The sequence below is a fragment of the Perca flavescens genome, chromosome 5, assembly GCF_004354835.1.
Source record: "Perca flavescens isolate YP-PL-M2 chromosome 5, PFLA_1.0, whole genome shotgun sequence".
In the NCBI taxonomy this organism is placed as follows: Eukaryota; Metazoa; Chordata; class Actinopteri; order Perciformes; family Percidae; genus Perca; species Perca flavescens.
Genome location: NC_041335.1, coordinates 12,978,065 through 13,000,967, shown reverse-complemented (window position 1 = coordinate 13,000,967; position 22,903 = coordinate 12,978,065). Strand labels below are relative to the sequence as shown.

At 40.6% G+C, this 22,903-nt stretch overlaps 2 protein-coding genes across 3 annotated transcripts; one reads left to right on the top strand and one right to left on the bottom strand.

Annotated features, from left to right (window-relative positions):
- Positions 1–583: 583 nt before the first annotated feature.
- Positions 584–7,403, bottom strand: cfap77 (cilia and flagella associated protein 77). Of its 2 annotated transcripts, XM_028579109.1 has the most exons (8): positions 7,318–7,352; positions 5,777–5,920; positions 5,555–5,638; positions 4,317–4,416; positions 1,932–2,175; positions 1,746–1,851; positions 1,203–1,304; positions 584–763 (listed from the first exon to the last, which is right to left on the bottom strand). In XM_028579109.1, exons 3-8 carry the CDS (start codon positions 5,615–5,617, stop codon positions 641–643), a joined length of 738 nt encoding a protein of 245 aa, XP_028434910.1. In that variant the 5' UTR covers positions 5,618–5,638; positions 5,777–5,920; positions 7,318–7,352; the 3' UTR covers positions 584–640. The 2 variants fall into 2 exon arrangements, with proteins under 2 accessions (XP_028434910.1, XP_028434909.1); XM_028579108.1 differs by lacking the exon at positions 5,777–5,920 and having other exon boundaries at positions 7,318–7,403.
- A 1,649-nt stretch (positions 7,404–9,052) lies between these two features.
- qsox2 (quiescin Q6 sulfhydryl oxidase 2) lies at positions 9,053–19,333 on the top strand. Its single transcript, XM_028578290.1, has 12 exons — positions 9,053–9,442; positions 13,087–13,187; positions 13,327–13,375; positions 13,469–13,574; positions 13,982–14,072; positions 14,174–14,319; positions 14,815–14,970; positions 15,055–15,184; positions 16,725–16,847; positions 16,929–17,079; positions 17,338–17,526; positions 17,958–19,333. The coding sequence occupies exons 1-12, from the start codon at positions 9,208–9,210 to the stop codon at positions 18,533–18,535; spliced, it is 2,055 nt and encodes a 684-aa protein (XP_028434091.1). The 5' UTR covers positions 9,053–9,207; the 3' UTR covers positions 18,536–19,333.
- Positions 19,334–22,903: the final 3,570 nt, after the last annotated feature.

Here is a 22,903-nt window from a genome sequence, read left to right as displayed (position 1 = left end):
AGCACCATGGAGAGGGAGATAGAGTTCCTCCTCCAGCTGAATGTGTGTGTGTGTGTGTGTGTGTGTGTGTGTGTGTGTGTGTGTGTGTTAAAGACCAGTTATTGTGACTGATAGCTATAATGTGCATTCTCTGCTCTGGATACTTGCAATAGAATACACGTGATGATGTCAATTCACCTGGAAGAATATTATTGCGGATATCTTAAATGTTCTTTTTGACTTGGAATAATTGAATTACAAATATCTGCAATATATCCAGTCTAGCTATTAAATGTTAAAATGGCCATTTGTACTTTTTAAGGATTCTAAATCCTGAATTTAGTTTTGACTAGTACAATCAAAGTTATAGATATATTGAAACTTTAACTAGTAAGAATGTTATTGTCTTTAATTTCCATTCTGACTATTGAGAATATCATTTTGACTAGGAGAAATGCTATTATGAATATCTGAAATGTAATTACAGATAGGAGTGTGGTTCGATGAAATGTTAAAACAGCTTGCCATAAGAGCCCTGGGGGTTGATCCTACCACATGTTGTGTTTTGGTGGAATCAGATGTGGATGGAAGAACAACACACAGATTTATGATGCTTTTTCTTTTTTATTTGAATTAAGGTTGAACATGTTTCCTCCTCAGTTCAGTCCAGACTGTACGTCCCCAGACCCTGAACTCCTCTCCTGGACACAGAGTCTGACTGATGAGCCCTGACCGCCCGGAGACGAGCGTCCTGGTCCCTGAAGGTGTCCAGAGCCGGAGCAGCCTGATAAGGAGTCAATTAATTTTTTTTTGTAAAAAACAACATCTGACATATTATTAGCTTATAAAGTAGTTGATGCTAACTTCGTGTTTGTGTCCAATATTCTTTCTCTGTTTTTTTGTCTCTACCAACTCCTTAGGGAAATATCTGTCTCTCCAGCTGCTATTGTATGTTCACCAGCTAGTCTCTAACTGTGTCTGTCTGCTGTTCGCTGCTGAGCAGGAAGTACACAGTGGGTTTATCAGATTTTTATTCTGAAAAGAGATTGAACCAGGCAGGCAAAACCAAAACTAGAAGCTAAAAGAGGCTAAAAAGCTGCAGAGATAGAGACAATTCATCACTATCAGAGGCACTTTACCATTACACACACACACACACACACACAAAAAAGATTATTACAGCTTTAATAAAAGATACCTGGACAGAAACAGGAAGTTCTTACCTGTATGAAGCAGGGCAGCTTGAATGGCGTCTGTGTGACGGGCAGAGCTTTGCTCCTCCTCAGCAGGCTGGTCCTTGTGTCGGGAATACATCCTGGTTTTATCTGCACACACGCGCACACACACACACACACACACACACACACACACACACACACACACACACACACACACACACACACACACACACACACACACACATTCTGACACCAAACTTCATGTCTAAACAAATTCACCTGAGTAAGGTCCGTGTTACCGAAACGTTGTGAAATAAAGTATTTGCATGCGTAATGGACAATGTGCGGGACTTCTTCAACAACCCAACTTTATGTCTAAAATCAGTTTCAAACTCTCCAAAGACACCTCACTGGTCTCCACAAGATGGTGACAGGGCCAGGGAACTAGCAATTTGCTACAACCTAGCACAAGACATCTATTAATGTTTTTTCTGCACTGTCCCTGTTCAAATACTGTAAGTAAATTACAATGACATCACACTGTTCTCTTAAGGATGATGACCATTGACTCGGACCACAAGCTCTCACCCTCTGCAGCTGTTTGTGGTTGCTGGTTTGATTCCTGCTCAGCTGTTCGTCCATCCAGCGGCGAGCATACTCATGAGAGAGGAGGTCTGACAGAGGAGACGACACCCTGATGGACAGATCACTCAGCGGTAAGTCAATCAGCCTCATTCAATAATCAATAATCAGCTTTGTGGTTGTTTTTCTGACCTGGATGTGACTCCAAACGTGATGTCAGGCACCGTCGGGTGCCGTGAAGCCCTGCCCTCCTTCTGTTTGGGGGCGGGAATCTTGCTCCTGGCCTCGCCCCTCTGAGCCCGGTACTGACTCAGCTCTTTGGCCGTCACCAGACCTGACTTCACTGCGTCCCGGTTCAGAGACACAAAGTCCGTAATGAGCGGTTGATGAGGAGCAGACTGTCCACGTCTGGACTGAACCCTCCAACTGGACAGAACTGACATGACACAGGGACAATGCTCAGAAACTACAACTCCCAGAAGGCCTCGCTGCAAGTTTTACGGGAGTTGTTGAATGCCTAAATAAAAAAATTCTTCTTTTTGCGTTAAAGGTTCATCAGGAATATTTTATATGGACATAAAAAACAAGCCAAACAGATAAATATTGTCGTGATCATCGACAGTCAAAACCTGCACACGCACCTTTTTGTACCTAACTTAAACCTAAAATTTCAATTTAATACAACATTCAAAGGCTTAATTAAGGCAAAGTTAATAAATAACTATAAATATGAGGAAAAACATTACAAACAATGAAATGAAGCTGAACACCCATGCTCTGCAGCGCCACGTTACATCCGCAACACCCTGCTGTGATGTTCATACGCACAGAGTAGTCAGGATCCGGTATAGGAGACTGCACTACTCAGTATGACACGATGTGCCCTGCTATGACATGAACTTCCACGACTACCTTCAAAGTCACTGTTCCATTATCTTTAATGTGACTATTATTTGCCATTGTTCATCACACCCCCAACCGGCCCCGTCAGACACTGCCTACCAAGAGTCTGGGTCTGCCGAGGTTTCTTCCTAAAAGGGAGTTTTTCCTCGCCACTGTCGCAACAGCCACTGCTTGCTCTTAAGGGAATTACTGTAATTGTTGAGGCTTTGGAATTTATAGAGTGTGGTCTAGACCGACTCTATCTGTTAAGTGTCTCGAGATAACTCTGTTATGATTTGATACTATAAATAAAATTGAATTGAATTGAACAAACACTATATGTTTATTATTTTTTAATTATTAACCATTTTATTATTTAAGATCTCAAGGTTTCTGGGGGTTTTTTTCAGATATGTGAAGCATACAAATGGATAGCTGCTTCTCCAGGTTTAGTTTACACTCTGGGGACAAGAAGCAGACCTAAACCAGAACTATTTGAGACCAGACCCAGAAGCATCTGAGAGGTCTGGTTCAGACTTCAAACGGAGCAGCAGATCAAAAATAAACCAGACAGTGATTCCTAAACCAACAGGAGTATTAATTTAAAAAAAGAATTAAATAAAACCAAGTCTGAGATGTCCACACAAAGATAGAGGTACAACAACAGAGATCTCTGTGTGTGTGTGTGTGTGTGTGTGTGTGTGTGTGTGTGTGTGTGTGTGTGTGTGTGTGTGTGTGTGTGTGTGTGTGTGTGTGTGTGTGTGTGTGTGTGTGTGTGTGTGTCTGAGTGACAGCAGTGATTGTTGCCTGAAGGCATGTTTCCTTCATTCAAATAATTTGTGACAGCTGACCGATGCTAAACCTTACACACACACACACACACACACACATGCACACACACACACACACACACACACACACACACACACACGCACACACAAACAAACAAACACACACACACACACACACACACACACACACACACACACACACACACACACACACACACACACACACACACACACACACACACACACACAGCAGCAGCATACATTATCCTGAGCATTGTGTTTTGGAAAGTTTCAAACATGTTGCTAATGTGTTTATTTAGGTTCTACTTACCACTAACAACATGCTAATGCTATCAGTTTGCTTTGATATTTTGATCTTGATACCTGTGCACATGGTGATCGGTTAGTGTTATTATGTGACTTTTGGTGTTTTAAAGGGTGAGGAACTAACAAACCAATTGAGGCAGCGTTAGACAAGCAACTTGTGTTATCTGCGAGGTAAAATGACAGTTTTTGTCAAAGGGGTCTGGTGGCTTTGAAGAGAGCATAGATAACAGCTGAAGTTCCCCGTCGTAAAGGGCTGGCTAATGGCAAGGTAAAGCGGTGAAATTTTTTTCAGGTTTCTAAAATACATTTAAATGCTGCCCCTGTCCACAGCAAAACATTTGTTAGCTTCTGTGTCGGTACTCCTGGCTGCTTCTCCAAACAGGGGGCGTGCTGACCGCCATCTACTCGCCATCTAATCGGCTATGGATAAGTACCTCATTCAACCCTACTTTAAAATATCCAAACTCTCCCTTTAGACACAGTGTGGCCCAGTATGAGTGTTAAATGCTACATGCTAATACTACATGCTATGTGCTGACAGTCTTTGTTGTTGTTGTTCACAGTGTTTGGGGCTTACCCTCGGACACGCCTCCATCTCTGATCAAGTTGCTGGTTCCAAAAGTGAACTCTGGACCAGGAACTGACAGACCTCTGGACCTGGTCTGACCCAAAGATGCCTGCACACAGGAGGAAGGACATCACCACCATCATCATCATCATCATCATCATCATCATCACATATAAATATCATTAGTAGCTTCACACTGTCCTAGTTTCACTTCATTTCTGTAAAAAAAAAACAACAACATTCAGACTTGAAATTTGCAGGTCTTTTTTTCCTTCACTCTATGATGGAGAATATTTTAAACCCTCATCAGTGGTGCATTCAGGGACTCTTTTACGTCCAAAGAAAGTTTTGCCTCCATGATCTCTGCTGTCAGAAACACAAGCAGAAAAACATCTTGTGAACAGGATGATGTGAATGTGTTTATTTCCCTCAGAACGTCCTTGAATGCACCAACATGGGGAATTTTCCAAACATTCTCTGATCTCAAACTGTAATAAAGATAGACTGAAACAGAAAAAAAACATCTTGTGAACAGGATGATGTGAATGTGTTTATTTCCTTCAGAATGTCCTTGAATGCACCACCATGGGGAATTTTCCAAACATTCTCTGATCTCAAACTGTAATACAGATAGACTGATGTCTCTCTGGACTCTAAGTTGGTTTATTTTTACACTGAAACCAGCAGCTGCCTGGAAGTAAGGAAGCAAAATCCAGTTTAATAAGCTCTGCTTGGAAGCCACCGACCTGAAGGGGCCCCTTTATACTTATTTCCGTATAAAGTGCTTACATATATTTTAATTTAAACTCTTCATACTACATTGAGAGAAGAGGGGATCACTGGGGGCCCAGCAGCTCATCGTTGGCCCCAGGCCCACCCCCAGTCTGTCTCTGTACTGCCATCTAGTGTTCATCAGGAGGTTTTACACGCAGCAGATTATCGACAGTCGACTGAAGGACAGTTCATTATGACATCACTAAAATTGTATGATGCATCATCCACAACTGGCTACAGGAAGTGACTTTAGCATAAATACAGTCTGATTAACTAACTGCAGCTCCTTAACAGTAAAAGCCTTGAAGCTCCTTCACAGTAAAAGCCCTCCAAAACTCAACAGGAATTGCTCAGCATTTACAGAATATTTGTATGTTGACTTATTTGTTATGTTTAAATGTTTCCCGTGAATGTTTGATTTGACAGGAATTAAAAAAAAGTGATTCTTTATATTCATGCAGTGTCTTGTTTACCTTGATGAGCAGTGGTCTGGTCAACATGGAGTCTCTGACCACACCCACCCTGGGTGAAGACATGTTTCCTGTGAAGACGGTCTTCTGTGGTGGGACAGCAGTTATTAATAATGTTAGTACTGCTCACGGGTGGAAGAAGTATTGTCTTGCAGTACATGTTGGTTTAACAAGGAAGATCATGGAAAAGAAGAATTGCTGAAGTAGAAAAGTTCCTTTATTAACCTTAAAATACTTTGATGAAACAATCCCAACTCCAGGTCCACTTATTGGCTTCCAGCTGCATAACAGGTCTTTTTTTTTAGTTCACATGGATTCCTTAAAGTGATTTTGATGAAATGAACAGCTGCATGGCATCAGATCTAGCACCTTCCATTGATAAAAAAAAAAAAAAAAAAAAAAAACCCTAGTAAGTGGCCCTTTAGTTGAGCTTGTTTGTCAAAGAAGTGCATAGAATTATATTTTGTTGTTATGCATCTCCAAACATGTAAAATAAAACTGACTGGACAGATTGAGGAAGGAAATTATTTTGTTTTTCGTTTTCGTAAGTGGTCACCCGCACTCATTTTAAAATCAGAGGGGATGGATCATTTCAGGCAGTGGCACTCAGGTTGTGGAATGCACTGCAGCTTTCTTTACGTTGTTCAAATTCTGCTGATATTTTTTTAAAAGCAGTTGAAGACTGCTATTCAAACTTTTAGTAAGACAAGGGTTTTGATGGCTGTCTGATTTTGTGTACCTATGTTTTCCTTTGTATTCTTATTTCTTTTATTTATTGAATTGTTATGCACCTTGTGATTTGTATCTGTGAAAAGTGCTATATAAATAAACTTTACTTACTTATTTTTAATTTGCGTGAACTAAACCTTTAAAGAACAATATTCTTCATCATTTTTGCGTAGCCCTGTGGAAAGTTATAGAGTGAACTAGAGCCCTAGAGATATTTCTCTATCACTCTGGAGTGAACGTGACAGTGAAGTAGTTGTGAGGCTGATTTTTTTTTTGTCATTTCTGGTATAAAGTTGTCTTTCTTGTGAAACAGAATCGGTTTCACATTAGCCAATCACAACAGTAGTTTCTGAATGATACTACAAACAGATAGAGATACATTAGCTAGTAACCATGGTGAAATTAACCAAACCCGAATGAAAAAACGGTCAACACTCAAGATGATTTGTCACAGAGAATAATACGAAAACACAAACACGTTTCAACAGGATGTTAATAAACATATTTTACTGTAGCTAAGTACAAAAAACTATATAAAAAAACAACAACCTGTAACTTGATTTGAAATATTAAAACAGACTCGTTTTGAATCCTCTAAAAGTTGTAATAGATTTAAGGTTAGCTAATATATAGCTAGCTAACAGTGAGTTTAACTTTTTTTCTGAGAGCTGATCAGTGTTCATAAATAAAGACAAAGTATGTGTGCGTGTAAAACTGCCTCAAACAACCTGCATATTAGAAATAAATGCAGTCAAAAATCTAAATGAAATGTTCTTCTTGGGTTTAAAAAGACATTTAAACACACGATGTTTCCTTCCAGTTCTTTAGCTAGCTAGCTAGCAGAGGAGCTAACCTAACCTTAGCTCCTCTGCGGTGGTGTTGTGGTAATATTATTACAGATATCTCATACTGTCGGTACTGCTGATACTGATACAACTACTGATACTTGTAGTACTCATTACTGTTCATAAACACGTTATTAAGCTAGTCGCTAATTTACAGATAATTAACGCCTATTAATAAGTTAATTTACAGACCTATCCGTATCCTCGGGTGTCGAGCTGCTCCGTTGCTATGGAAACAGGACGCTAAACTTTGACGTAAAACTGCACCAGAAAAAAAAACAAAAAAACAACAACAACAACAACAACAACAACTGTTTAATAGGAAGTTTCAGATGAAAGTTTAACAGAGTGAGATGTTCTCTTAATACATCCACGAGTGAGATACATCGATGCCATGGATGTGTGGAGACTTCACTTCTGTGAACCGAGGGTGCACCTGGAGACTCTTATATTATAAAGTGTAAGAGATAAGCACCTGATTTGCCCTGCAGAGGGCAGCAGAGGCTAGTATATTTAAAATGCATTTGAATGGGGGTAAATAAACTTCTCTAATGCAAAGTTATAATATAAGAAAAAAAATACATTATTCTTCTCCGTACTGTTTGATAGTGTTGTTACATTTTTTTGAGTTTTTTTAAGTTTGAGAGTCAAAAAACAGTGAAATTGAGGTGTTACATTTGTTATGGTAAACGTGATTCACTCCTCAGTAAAAACAGCGAGTAGAGTCGTTACCTTAGCAGCCCAAACCAATCAGGTAAGGATAAGCATACTGTTAGTGGTTCTCAAACTTTTTTCAATAATGTACCCTCTGTGAATTATTATCCGTGCCAAGTACCCCCTGACCAGCGGAAAGCATTTTTTAGAAAAAAAAAAAAAAAAAAAAAAGCCTGTATAATTGGAATTGGAATTGGAAATTGATTTATTTGAAACAGGGACAATGCACAAATAAACATTAAACTTGTTAAACAAGAGAATATGTCTTGGGCCAGGTTATAGCAACAATTGCTAATTTCCACCTGTAGTCCCTGGGCAGGTATGACAAATTTAAAACAAAACAATTTACAATTTTAAATAGAAATATTACAAAACTATATATAAATGACATGATGTGCATAGTAATTAAGAACAAACTGTTTAGTAAAAACAGGGGCGCCATCAGCCCACTCACTCTCTCTTTCTCTCCCCTCCCAGCACGCACACTGAAAAAAATTCAGGAGCCGCTTAGGCACATTAGAGTACATTCTACTCCAGATATTCATTCATACAAGGATACACACAAACACACACACACACACACACACACACACACACACACACACACACACACACACACACACACACACACACAGACACACACATTCACACTCACATACACACACACACACACACACACATAAATACAGTATCCTATATATGTGAGCAAACTTGTTTACTCAACAACCAACTCTTTGTTAGGCATGAGAAGGTGTGAGAATTTGTACATAAAATATGTTCCGTGGGGAGGGCATTCCACTGCCTCATGGCAACACATGAGAAAGAGGAACTCCCAAATTGGGTTTTACGTTGTGGGATGCTACACTCCCCCCTTGTATAAAGAGGTACATTACAGCGCTGCACCACCCTGATTGACTAAACAACAACTTTGTAACTGAAAACATTTAAATGCTACTACAAATGTTTAAAATACATTACTAAATTAATTTACTATTATAGTATAATTTTTCAGGGAATTATACATGACTGATCTACTACGAGGGTAAAGAATGGATGTATTAAGAGGGGTAAAGTGATTATCCTGTTCAATAATTGTTGTTTTTTTGTTTTTGTCATCGATATAGTTTTTATTTCTTAAATATATTTATTCTGTTTTTACTGAGCCGTTTTTCTCTGTTTCCCGGAAACACGTCAGAGTGAGACGTCTGTCCCTTCCTCTTGCTCGTAACGCACGTAGCTCTCGGACAGCTGCTGCTCTCATGTCTCCCCTGGTCTCTTTGCTTGTTTTCAGCAGAACTTCAGAATTTGTCAGTTCTGCAGCTCTCTGACAACCTGCTCTTTCGGTGTGTCTTACCCCAGTCGGAAGAGATGATCCGGCTCTGGCTCAAAGCGGCGGTCGTACTCTGGGTCGTCCCTGGGTCTCTGGGAACCGCAACCCGGCTGTACACGGAGGAGGACCCGCTGGTGATCCTCAGTAGCAGCAGCCTGAAGCCCAGCGTCATTAACTCGTCCTCGGCCTGGCTGGTCCAGTTTTTCTCCTCTTGGTGTGGACACTGCATCCAGTACTCCAGCACATGGAAGGCTCTGGCCCAGGATGTCAAAGGTACAGCGGCAAACACACTCGGCTTGGTTCCCTGTCCGCCCGGTTGGTGCCATTCTCCTTTGTAAACAGCAACACCAGACTCCATTCAAAATAGGACTACATTCCTGGTTGATCGGTCAAACGACGATACGTGTTAAAGTATCATTCGGTGTGTTTTCTGATTCTATCGTACACCCACTTTAGTTCGGCATTAATAAAATGAATACATCAACACTTAATTACAGAAAAAGCTCAGCTCCTCCTCGTGTGACTTAAGTGTTTTTATTTGTGCGAAGCAGCTGGAAATTAACAGGTTTTTGAATGAAGTTCTGAGTGACGGCGTGCTTGCACACAATAATGGTTTAGAGAAGACTCACCTAATATTTATCTCACTAAACACGTATTACCACAATATTGATTATTTAATATAGCTGCGTTTTTGTCACTTAATCTTAATGTTATTAATAAGCATTATTTGATTTATCTTTACTGACACCACTGACGCTAGCAAACATAATCTAAGACATTCCTATAAACCAGCAGTAAATTAGCTCGATTAAGCTAACAGGTGGCTGTGCTAACAGAGAGATGAGCTCGTTTCCAGGCAACAGACAGGTGATACTTCAGGTATCCCAGCAACAGAGGACTGTTCCAGGAAGTCAAACCTGAATCACAAGAGACTTAAATAGTTTAACGTTGAATAATGTTTTTAATCAGCTGTTAGCTCGGTTAGCTAACAGAGTCAGAGCTCTGAAGACTTTTAATTAATATCGATTTTTCCACAGTTATGCGTGTATTGATTTCAACACATTCTAAACCAGAACTCCTTCACTGAAATAATCCTTTATCAGTTTGTGTAAATTATAATTAACGTTATACACAACTTTATATTACATTATAATATATAGGTTATAATAGGCTATAATAGGCCTACTCACCATCTGAGAAACTAAAGGTTTGCTTGGTTTTCTTTGTCAGCTTTAAGCATTTCAAGCAGTTTGTATGTAAACACTGACAGCATATGGACTGTCATTTAAAGGTATAATATCATATTATACCTGACCTTAACTGACAGTCCATATTATATTAAATATGTAACATTTCCACATTGAAATGTCTTAAAACGACGAGACCTATGTTATATATTTTGTTGACTTGTGTGGTAGGCTGTACTGATAGACTAGGTAAACCTTGATCTGGTGATAGCCAGACTAGTATACTTACATTATCCGAAATGCTTCCAACATACATATTCACAGTTACGGTCCATTACAATTCGTTGCCTGTGGGTGGTCCCTTTGTGTGTGCATCGATGTTTTGGTTGTCTGCCAGAAGCTGTCATAAATTGACTTTATCCACTTTGAGTCACATCTGTATATATTACGATACACTTTTTGGATCGTGGTGGTTTTTAACTAGGCCTATATATTTTAAGCAGATGAACCGGATAAATGAAAGTGCTCTTGGGGGAATTGTTGTGTCTCTATTAGAGGTGTGAATCTTCACTGATCTCCCGATTCGATTTGATTACGATTATCATGTCAGCGATTCAATTCGATATCTTAATGCATCACGATACGTCAAATACATTTTTCTATTAAAGCCATGTAGGATACTTAATTCATAGCTTTTCAAGCTTCAAAAACAAAACATTCTGCAGTGCTCTAATACTAAATAAATTGGATACATAAAACTACAGCACTGAGCACATGGCACTTCCTGAATGTGCATAACAGAATATTTAAACAGAAATGTTGTTAGGCATACATTAAATTGTAAACAGAAATAATCGATTATGAGCCTGCCGATTATCGATGCAGCATCGTCCATGTCCACGATTCGATGCATCGATTATTTGATTAATTTCAACACCTCTAGTCTCTATAAATTATAGAATGTGGGCTACCTCCTCTACCTGTAGCCTACTCAATGACGTTTTTACAGTCTATGACTCTACTCTACTCTACTACCTCTGTAAAGCACACTGAGATAAAATATTTGATAACATTTGATTTGACACTATAAATAGAATTGAATTGATTTTGACGTCTGGATCAGCAGTTAGCAGCAGCTCGGCTCGATACCTGTCCGACGACGAGCTGAACAGCGTCGGAGAAACACAGTTTTTTAACCTGCAACTGCTTCATTCAGTGTTTTCACTGCTTTATAATCACCGTGTACGTCTGTAAAACCTCCTGAACGATGAACACTGAAGGAATCCTAACCGGGAGAAGCTGACTGCAATGTTATTGTTTTGATTGACAGACCCTTAGCGGCAGAAAATGACATATTGTGCGTTTTTAAGGAGATACAAGCAGTTAAAAATGCAAATAATAAAAATGGAATTAAAAAGTAATAAAATGTAATAAAAACTCAAACAGGCTTTGTGGAACATGTTGCTGGATCGAAGATTGTCACAATAGAATTTCTCAACGTTTATACAATACACAAAGAAGATACTAAATAGAAAGAAAAGAAAAAGTCCTGGGCAGACAAAACAGAATAAAAAATAAAAATAAATTAACAACATGCACAAAGTGCTGCTGGTACAGAAAAAGTCACTGAACACATACCAACACATTTGTAATAATGTTAACAGTAATTAACATTATTATTATTATATTTAATAATAAATATTTAATATTTAATTTAATAATTTTCCTGACCTAGTAGGCTGACATATTCTTTTTGTTGTTTTTATTGCTTTTTGTATTTTTTTTTCTTTTTTTTTCTAATGTTCTTCACTTGTAAACCCAGGACCAGTTAATTTTCTTCTTCGATTTTTTTTTTTTTTTTTTTTTTAAACCTTAGGTTGAAAATCTGATTGTAGATCTGATTTTTTTTTTTTTAGGCGCTTTCGATACCATCACATGTAGAATTAACGAAGATCATTTCGTTTTGCACATGTGGTTTTTGACAACCTTAGTGAGATCTTTAGAAAACAATTCTATAATAATAATAATAATATACACAACCAGAAATAAATGGATCTGATAAATATCTTCTTTTTTTTTAGATTTGCAGTTTTTCTCTGTTTTATATCAGAGTAAACTGAGTATGTTTGTTCATAAAGTTATTAAAGTTTAAGTGAAACAACAACTGCAACATTAATCTTTAATGTAGAAACACAATCAGTGTTGCACGCACACACACACACACACACACACACACACACACACACACACACACACACACACACACACAGAGGGGAACCTGTGGGAATCAGTCTGCTGTCTTTAGATTCCATCTGCCTCTATCTCTCTGGGGAATAATTCAAGTGGAGACCAGCTGCCCCTCTGACAATCACACACACACACACACACACTCTCTCTCTCTCTCTCTCTCTCTCTCTCTCTCTCTCTCTCTCTCTCTCTCTCTCTCTCTCTCTCTCTATGTGTGGACCTGCTGTCGAAGTCAAAGGACATCTGAGTGACAAAGACCCCCAGCCCCCCTGAACTCTGAGAGACTGGCAGCTGGGAGACAAAACACACACACACACACACACACACACACACACACACACACACACACACACAGAGTGTAGGTTTGGTTTCAGAAGTGTGTATGTGAGGGAATGAAATAAAAAAAGAATATAACACCCCCTCTCTCTCTCCCTATTTCTCCCTTCATGTCTCTCCCTGTCTCTCTGCCTGTCTGTCTCGCAGACTGGCAGCAGGTGGTCAGTGTGGCGGTGTTGGACTGCGCTCAGGAGGAAAACTTTGACATCTGTAAAGAGTTCAGCATCAAGTTCTACCCGACATTCAGAGTATGTCACAACACTGAGTACTACTGCTGGGTACTAGTACTGTGTACTGAGTCTGACTGGGATTACTGTGTACTAGTACCATATAATACCCTAACAGTGTATACCATTGTGTAATAACCTTACTGTTTGTTGTCTTCAGTATTTCCGGGCTCACAGTGCAGAGACAGATAGAGGGACACCATACAGAGGTGAGACACACTCTTACACTACCTGTCTCTGACCTCCTGTCTTACACTACCTGTCTCATGCTACTCTGTACCTGTCTCTCTGTCTGTCTCCAGGTGCAGACAGAGAGATCCAGTCAGTAAGACAGTTGATGGTGAATATCCTGCAGAACCACACCAAGCTGGACCGGCCTGATCACTGTCCTCCACTGGAACCATACAGGTACCTGAATCCGGCTGAATCAAACTGAACCAGACCAAACCAGACTGAACTGGACTGAACCCGAGTGAACCAGACTAAACCAGACAGAGCCTGACTGAACCCAACTGAACCAGATTAAACCTGACTGAACCTGACAGAACAAATCAGAACCAGGCTCTATAAAAAAAAGTTTGTGAAAGATTTTTTTTTAAATGATTAAAAATTGTTATTTGATAAACCAATGAGCCATTTTCCAAAGCAAAAACTCAGATGATTCTCTGGTTCCATCTTCTGCAGTGTGATGATGTTTGATATAGCTTGAACAATCGTCAAAAAAAAAAAGAACAGCGACTACTTTAATAATCAATTTTGAAGCAAAAATTACAAACTAAGCAATTGATGTCATATCACCTATTGTCTGTCTGTAGTTCTGTGGAGCTGCTCCCTCTGTTGGGTCAAAAGTCAGATCACTACACCGCCATCATCATAGAAGAACCAAACTCCTATGTAGGACGAGAGGTAACAGCAATAGTAATAAAGAAGGATACAGTTCAACTTTAACTGGAGATCAGAGGCTCTAACTGTCGGTCTGTCTGTCTGTCTGTCTGTCTGTCTGTCAGGTGATCTTGGACCTGCTGCAGTACTCAGGTGTAGAGGTGAAGAGAGCTCTGAGCTCTGATCTCCCCCTGCTGGATGCTCTGAAGATCACAACCTTCCCCTCTGTTTACCTGCTGCACCCGAACACAACACACACACACCTGCATGTGTGAGTACACACACACACACACACACACACACTCTTTAACTTGGAGCAACAACTGACTTGTTGTGAGTTAAATAATATAAGATGTTCGCTTACAGTCAATATATCTGCTAGAAATATGGTTTTGAATGAGATCAACATCGTCAATACACTATATCCTCGATTACATGGGCAGGTGTCTGAAATATTATCTAACTTCAACCATTAAACCACATCAAACTGTCTTGGTTTTGTGAATAATGGAAAAAATGGTCTCATGTCCCTGGTCTGAAACGGTTGGTTCTCACAAAGACATACAACATCACACACACAGTTTATTCCTCATTAAGTTATTTATTTATTTGGATATGACAAGGAAGTCTCTTCAGATTCAGTTTCTGTTTCACAAGAAATATTTGACCACAATGACGGCACAGCGCTGAGTTGAGGCTCATCAAATATTGTAATTGTTTAAATATATACACACACCAACCTGCTCTTCTTCTTTTTCTTCTTCAGTCAGAAGCGGTTGCGTTTCTTCTTCTCTTCCTTGTTGAGGACGTTACCAGGAGTTCAGCGCAGGTTGAAGTTGGGCAGCAGCAGCAGTACCAGTGAAGACCAGATGGGGGCGCTGTCAGACAAACAGAGCACCGAGCCCTGGAGAGACTTCGACAGGTCAGAGACTCAGTGAGACCGGCACGCCTCAGCTTGGCTTGCAGAGTCTGGATCTTCAGTCAATCTGTTTGTGTCTGTCTGCAGGTCAAAGGTGTACGCAGCTGATCTGGAGTCAGCCCTCCACTACCTACTGAGAGTCGAGCTGGCTACCCATAATACCCTGGAGGGGGAGGAGCTGAAGATCTTTAAGGACTTTGTCACTTTGGTCGCAAAGGTAACAACAGAGCTTCAGACCTTTTTTAAAGGATCACACTTTCATTTATTGTCACAGAATACAGACTTAAACAGAAAACATATAAAATATATTACAGAATCTTTAAACACAATTGCTCAAAAACAACAACTTAAACTCACGTAAAACAATGTACCGCACACATGGAGTACGTCCACCAGTATTAAATAGAAAATCAGTTTGATGGAATGAGAGATGAAAAAACTTCTCACCCTGCTGGCGCTGAACTGTTGCTACAAACTGCCATAGACATTATATAAACTGGACCAACAGATCCCGTTACTCTGGACGGAGACCAGTGAAGGATATTAGAAGCACTGAGCGTTACTGCGCAGCCTCCAACTGAGAGAGACGACGTAGATGTGTCTGAAAGTTGGAAGTCTTCTGGTAGCTGTGCCAAGAGAAATCTCAGTCATTCTGAATCTTGCAGAGACGGAGAGCGTAGGTATATGTAAGGAGATAACATAGGCACAGGCTAATTATTGCTAACTAAAATGCTTATTAACATTAGTATTTAAACTTAAACAGCTAATGCAATTCCAAACTGCCTGCTAGCTTCTCCTGTACTATACGGTAATTCCTCTACTATGCGACAGTAACCGCGGATTTCCACTAGATGCGCAACGGCTGCGTAATGGCTCTGAAACGGCGGCGGAGACATTAGGTTTCCATTAAAGTCAAAATGTGTATTTCCACTGGCTGCAGAACAGCTGCGTTACGACTCCGGCACAGCTCCGGCGGTCCACAGCCCTCCGCAGCAGATACGCGGAGCTTCTATTTTTGTTGGACGCCGGAGAGCTCCGCATCAATTCAGTACACGGCAGATAGTGCGTGACAGGAAGGCGAGCACAGAAACAAAATAAATATCCTGTTAATTTTCAAAATAAAATACACCGTGATCATGGCAGATCATATTTCCCTGCACTACACCTTGAAAACACAGCACAGAGTTGTTTCCCCTCTACTCCTCTGGATGGAAACTGTTGTTGGTTTTGTGGTTCTATTCTACGTGAATTTGCGAAGTTGTGGGTCTTCGTGACTACAGCTGGCCGCAGCCGTGCCGCAACAAATCTGGCCCTGGTGGGTATTGGCTGACGGCGGAGCACGCAGCAGACACGTAGCGGAGCCGATCCGCAGCCGTTACGCATCTGGTGGTTAGACTATTTTTACAAAAACGTCTGCTACGGAGCCATAACGTGAGCTACAAGGTAAAGGAGCCTTTTATACATTGTCGTGTTTCTTTAGAAATACACAATGGACAAATAGTCTTTAAACGCTTCAGATGTAAAGTTATTTGCTGTCAAAGTGACGTCAAAAATGAAGGGCAGTCAATGGGATGCTAACGGGGGGTGAGTGCTTGTTAGCATCAATGGCGCCGTAGGAGCTACGCTTGCCAGACGCTTGCTTACCCCCTTACAAACTAATACACCAGCTGAGTTCTGTATCACTGCTGCCATTAAAGCAGCAGAGTCCCACTGAAGCCATTTTCTGTCTCTCTGTCTCTCTCTCTCTACCTGTACAGTTGTATCCAGGTGGGGGTTCTGTGGTGAAGCTCATGGAGACTCTCTCTGATTGGCTGCTCAGTCTGCCGCTACCGCTAATCCCCTACCAGGCTGTTCTGGACCTTGTGGACAACAAGATGAGGGTGAGATATACACACACACACTCAAATCACACACACACGCACACACACAGAGCAGCAGCTGACTTCCTGTTTCCTGTCCAGATTTCAGGTGTGTTCCTGGGGGCGGAGCTTCGCTGGGTTGGTTGCCAGGGCAGCAGGGCGGGGCTTCGAGGTTACCCCTGTTCCCTCTGGACTCTGTTTCACGTCCTGACCGTCCAGCATGATGCCACGCCCACTGCACTGGAGAACACAGGTAGACACACAGAGCTGTCGCAGGGCAGGGTGTGAGTCCCTGTGTGAACTGGGGTGCAAAAGCATGCACTGCACCCTCAGTCTAATATTTTGGCCCCCCTCCAGTTGAAATTTGAATAGCAAATGCTACAGTAGTCCGGCAAATGGGTTTGCTTTCAAGGATGGACAATAATGGAAGTACGAGAGCACAAATGCGCACCCACCTGTGATTTCTTATTCTCCGGCCTTGTCCTGACTCTGTCCCGTCTGTCTAACGCAGGTCTGGAGGGCGAGGCGGCTCCGGTGCTGCAGGTGATGCGTCGGTACATCCGGACGTTCTTCGGCTGCGAGGAGTGCGGTCGACACTTTGAACAGGCAGCTGCTGTCAGTATGGAGAAAGTCCAGAACAGAGAGGACCAGATCCTCTGGCTGTGGAACCAACACAACATGGTCAACTACAGACTGGCTGGTACACGCACTCCTTCTCTTCCTCATAACTGAGTGAAATGCGAACACACAGACATGAAACATATTGTTGTCATTCAGTGTGACTCACACTTCCCGAGGATATCATTATCTCTGATGTCCATCCAGAATAAACGTCTATAAATCCACTTAGAAATCATGGAAAAAAAGAGAATCCTCATGTTTTTAAGTTTTCTTCAGCATCAAAGTAATCCAGTGATAGTATTCTGTCTACATGGAAACTTATATAGACTAATAACACACACCTCAAGTTGTAGCTCACATTATACTTCCTCTTTACAAAGCATCATGGGAACTGTAGTTCCAAAACGTAGAGAATGATTATCCCCCAAACAGCAAGTACAATAAGACAGACCATAATGGCTACAGAATCTATTAATATCTTTTTTTTCTCCTCTTTCTCTCCTCCTTCAGGCTCTCTGAGTGATGACCCCCTCTTCCCTAAAGCTCCGTGGCCGAGCCCCTCCCTCTGCTCCTCCTGCCACGAGGAGAAAAATGGCGTTCACGTCTGGAACAACGACAACGTCCTCTTCTTCCTCAGACAACACTATGGAGCCTCCAACATGTCCCCCAAATACTCACTGACTCCCCCACGACTCCCTGCACCTCCTCCTGGTACCGATCTTGTCCGGACCAGCCGGCCTCAGGAGGAGCACCATGGAGGAGGAGGAGCAGCTGCAGCAGCAGCAGAAGGAGGAGGAGGAGGAGGAGGAGGAGGAGGAGGAGGAGAGAGGAAGGGGCCGGAGGAGAAATCTGAGGAGCAGCCGGAGCCTCGACCCGGACACCAGGCTATGAGGGAGGAGGTTCTGGAAGGAGGAGGAGGAGGAGGAGGAGGAGGTGTTTGGATTCTTGGTCTGGGTTTTAACAGCGTGGACATGAGTCTTTGTGTGGTGCTGTACGTCTGCTCCTGCCTCTTCCTCATGCTCCTTTTCTTCTTCTTCAAAGTCCGATCCAGGAGGTGGAAACTCCGACACTCCCGCCTCCACGTCTGACCAGACCAGTTTTACCCGGACCAGACCGGTTTAACCCGGACCACAACGGTTTAACCCAGACGAGAATATTTTAACAAGGACCAGACCAGTGTAACCCAGACCAGACCAGTTTAACCAGGATCAAACTGGTTTATGGAGGTTAAAGTGTATATCTGTAGTCCTGTTCTGGACTCTGTGGGTCTCTCGCACCTGTTTTAAGAGGCAGTCCACCCAAACCACAGAACAATGCCCCCTGGTTGTACCTGTAGCCGGTAGACCTCTGACGGGCCAGGTATATGTTCACCTGTGTGTCAGACCTGGATGTTCCCAAAGAGGGACATGATGGGAGACGAGTCAGCACACTGGGACTGAACTGGACCAGCCTGGTTCTGCTGAGTTCACTTTGTGCCAAATGTTTTAACCTGCTGAGAGACGGCAAACCTTTCCTCTAAGGCCACGCCTCCATCTACACAAACACTGGGCTGTGTGTGTGTGTGTGTGTGTGTGTGTGTGTGTGTGTGTGTGTGTGTGTGTGTGTGTGTGTGTGTGTGTGTGTGTGTGTGTGTGTGTGTGTGTGTGTGTGTGTTTCTCTAAACTGTGACACATAGACCCGTCCTGATGAATTATTGTCATTGCAGACAAACTGATTGATTGATTGGAAGTATTTTAATAATTAGCTCAACAGTCACGTTCGATCCTGCAGCACTGTGTTGTGGCGACTGCTGGCTGTTGATTTTAAACACAAACTGCTGACATCTATAAAAGTTTCGATTTGTACAAATGATTTGGTGAATTATATATGAGAAACTGAGCAGAACACTGGATAGAAAGTGTGTTTATATATATATATATATATATATATATATATATATATATATATATATATATATATATATATATATATATGTGTGTGTGTATATACACTGTATATAATTATTTTTTAGGTGTTTTTTTTATTTTTTAAACAAGTGAAATCCAATTCTGGATTTTGAGTCAAATAATGAAATAAATCTTGAAACCTGATAACCCATCAGCTGATGCTTGAACATATTAAAGTCTCTTAAATCTGGTTATTGACCAAATATGTCCCACTCTGTAATATGTAACAGTACAGTTCAAACATTAAACTTGACTGAACATTAAATTAGTTTTTTTAGCAACTATAAACAAAAATACAACAAATGAAGTAAAGAACTGTGTGTGTATGCTCTACTGTATTCATCATTTACTCTTCTGCTGTTATTTAAACTCAAACAAGAAAGGAAGATAGAAATACACAAACGGAGAGTAAAAAGTTCAAATATTAATACAAAAATATAAATATAATTGTATACGCAATGATGTCAGTTTCATAGACCCCGCTGTAAATAATCCTAAATAAAGCACTCATCCCTCAATTTAAACAAATTTCTACCATTTCAGGCCTTGAATTTAAAACAACATTGAAGTTTGTAGAGAAGAATAGCCGCAGTAACCATCAGTGGAAACTCTTTATAGAGAATACATAAAGAAAAGTATTAAACGTGGGTTTTTAAACCATGAATCATCACGATGGACAGTGATGTCATGAGCCAGCTGATGATGTGACGTTACTACAGAAAGTTTATATAAAACAGATGTGATAAAGGTAATGTAACAGGTTTTACAAAAAGGCCATTAAGTCCCATGGTGAATATATTTTAACTTTTGAATCCATTAAAATTGTCTATTTTTTACCCAGAAATAAAATTAGTAAGGAAAATTTTAAATTGATTGAGAAAATGGCAAGTACAAGATAATGCTACTGCTGAGTAGAAACGTACTGTGGTTAAATGTCAACATGAGAAATGGTTAAATTTTCGATTGTGAATAATAACTTTTTTTGTGTCCAAATAAATTTAGCATTTTTTTCAAATCTGGTAAATTGCTAAAATGTTTAAAGGAATTTAAACATTTCAATTGAAACAAAAACATTAAGTAATTATTTAATTAAGTTTTCAGTTTGAGAGATTTAATTTCAGGTTTTTATTTTTTTTCACATTTAATTATGTTCAAATTAGTATTGAGACGTGCAGTAGTAATTTTCTGTTTAAATTTCACATTTTTGGTTTGATTTTATTAATTTTGTCTTATATATTAACTCTCAATATAACTTATTCTAATGTTTTTCATGTTTTAATTTTAACAGATGTATTTTCTGGCTTGAATGACTTTGTGTGGTGAACAGATTCTCAATGTTTCATTTATTTATTAGCTGTTTTTATTTTCTGCTTGAGATATTCGTGACGGAGCGATGAGTCAGGAGCTGCTGCAGTAGATTCGTCCTTCGACGATCCCCCTGCTAAAAACTGTTCAGGATGACAACCTCCTGAAACCTTATTGATGTACAGTATTTATCTGCTGACGCCTGAACGCACCGTCCAACCGCCTCACAGCTTCTGTTCTCTGCTTCTTTTTCTTTCTGTTCTAATTTATTATTTCAATGAGATGTAAATAATCCGTCTGAATAAATCATTTTGCAGCTCACTGACTCATGTTTACAGCAGGTTGCTGGTTTAAGCCCCCTGAGCCACTGAGCAAGGCAGCAGCTCCGTGTCAGACTGAAGATTCAGGTCTAAAATTTTAAACTGTGCTGAAGAAGGGGACAGTCTGACCTCGTCAAGTTGGTTCATATGTAAAGGGATAGTTTAGATTTCTTGAAGTGGGGTTGTATGGGGTACTTAGTCAGTGTATTGTCTACAGTCGATCGGTCGGTTTGTTTGTGTTACTGTGGGACTTAGTGTTTTAAAGGGTGAGTCACACAATAAAACAAACAAACTAAGCCATCAAGGCAGTGGTAGACCAGGAACTCCCGTGTTCTGTAAGGTATAATTAGAAAAGGAAGAAGACAAGTTAAATGTGGTGGAGTATGAGGGGCCATCTGGGACATTTTTCACAATTACCTCACACACATACAAGTGAAATGCTCTCACACAATCTACCGAAATGCTTTCATACACTACTCTCACATACGATACTGAAACCTCACACACACAACTTAAATGCTCTCATAAACTCTACTAAACGCTCTCACACGCAATACTGAAATGCTCATGAACACTACTGTGTGTTAGGTTTCAGTATAGTACGTATGCTAACATTAACTTATCAGTAAACACAGAGTATGTCATTAGTTCTGCAGGTATTTGGTCATAAACCAAAGTTTTGGACACATTAAAATGTAACGTTATTTTACAGGATTGTTAATTCTTCTAAATCATTTCTTGAAAGTTGCAAAGAATCATTTAGTTTCATACTAATTACATTAAAAACAGAACAAATGGAGACAGAGTTCAGTTAGTTGAGTTTAGTTTATTATTGACTTCCAGATGAATTAAACTCCCGTAAATATTGATTCATTATTCATTTATTATTGGAAACTTGATCCTGAAAATATGCTAAATTGTGTGTTTGTATTTTGCACGATCAGCTCACCTCTGACTAAAAGTCTTAAAGATGCTCTCTTAGTATTTAGGATTTATTGGAAGTGAACTAATCAATCTCTATTTTACCTGTAATTATAGGCCTAATAATTAGAACCAAGTTCGAAATTATTTGGAAATGGATCTGAATTGCTGGATGTGTAAAAACGTTATGTTGACTTGATAATGGCGCTAGATGAAAAGTCAGAGGATCACCAAAGTTATTACAATTCATCCTGAGGGGAACATGAATGATGAACCACATTTCATCACAATCCATCCAATAGTTGTTGACAGCTGCAGTGATGTTTTCTTCGGTCCCGCCCCCGCCCTACTTATTTGCATGATGAGGTCTGATCTCAGAGCAGCAGAACATTTACCTGAATTGTTGAGACCAGGTGGAGGTGACGGAGGTCTGCACACACACACACACACACACACACACACACACACACACACACACACACACACACACACACACACACAGCTGGCTGCTCAGCTACTGTACTGGTCCTTATTTAGCCTCAACACCCTTCTCCCTCCTCCCCCACCCATTCAACGTCCACCCACCAGTCTCTCTCTCTTTAATATTGGATGGAGAACTTTAAAAAACAGACCAAACCTGTCTGTCTCTCTGTTCGTTTAGAGACAGGTACTGCAGAGAGACAGGCAGTCTGTCTGTCTCACCCTCTTTCTAACTGGCTGTGTCTCGTGTTAGAAACTATTCTGAACTATATGTTATGATGAAAGCTGAGGCTGCAAAATGCTGCTGCTGTGTGTGTGTGTGTGTGTGTGTGTGTGTGTGTGTGTGTGTGTGTGTGTGCCTGGCACACAGTCGCAGTATGCACACTATGTACTCGGCATGCCAACTCAGCCTCGGCACTGCAATGCAGCGCTGTGCATTTGGCCAAGTCATGCCACACACACTTGCACGCACACGCGCACACGC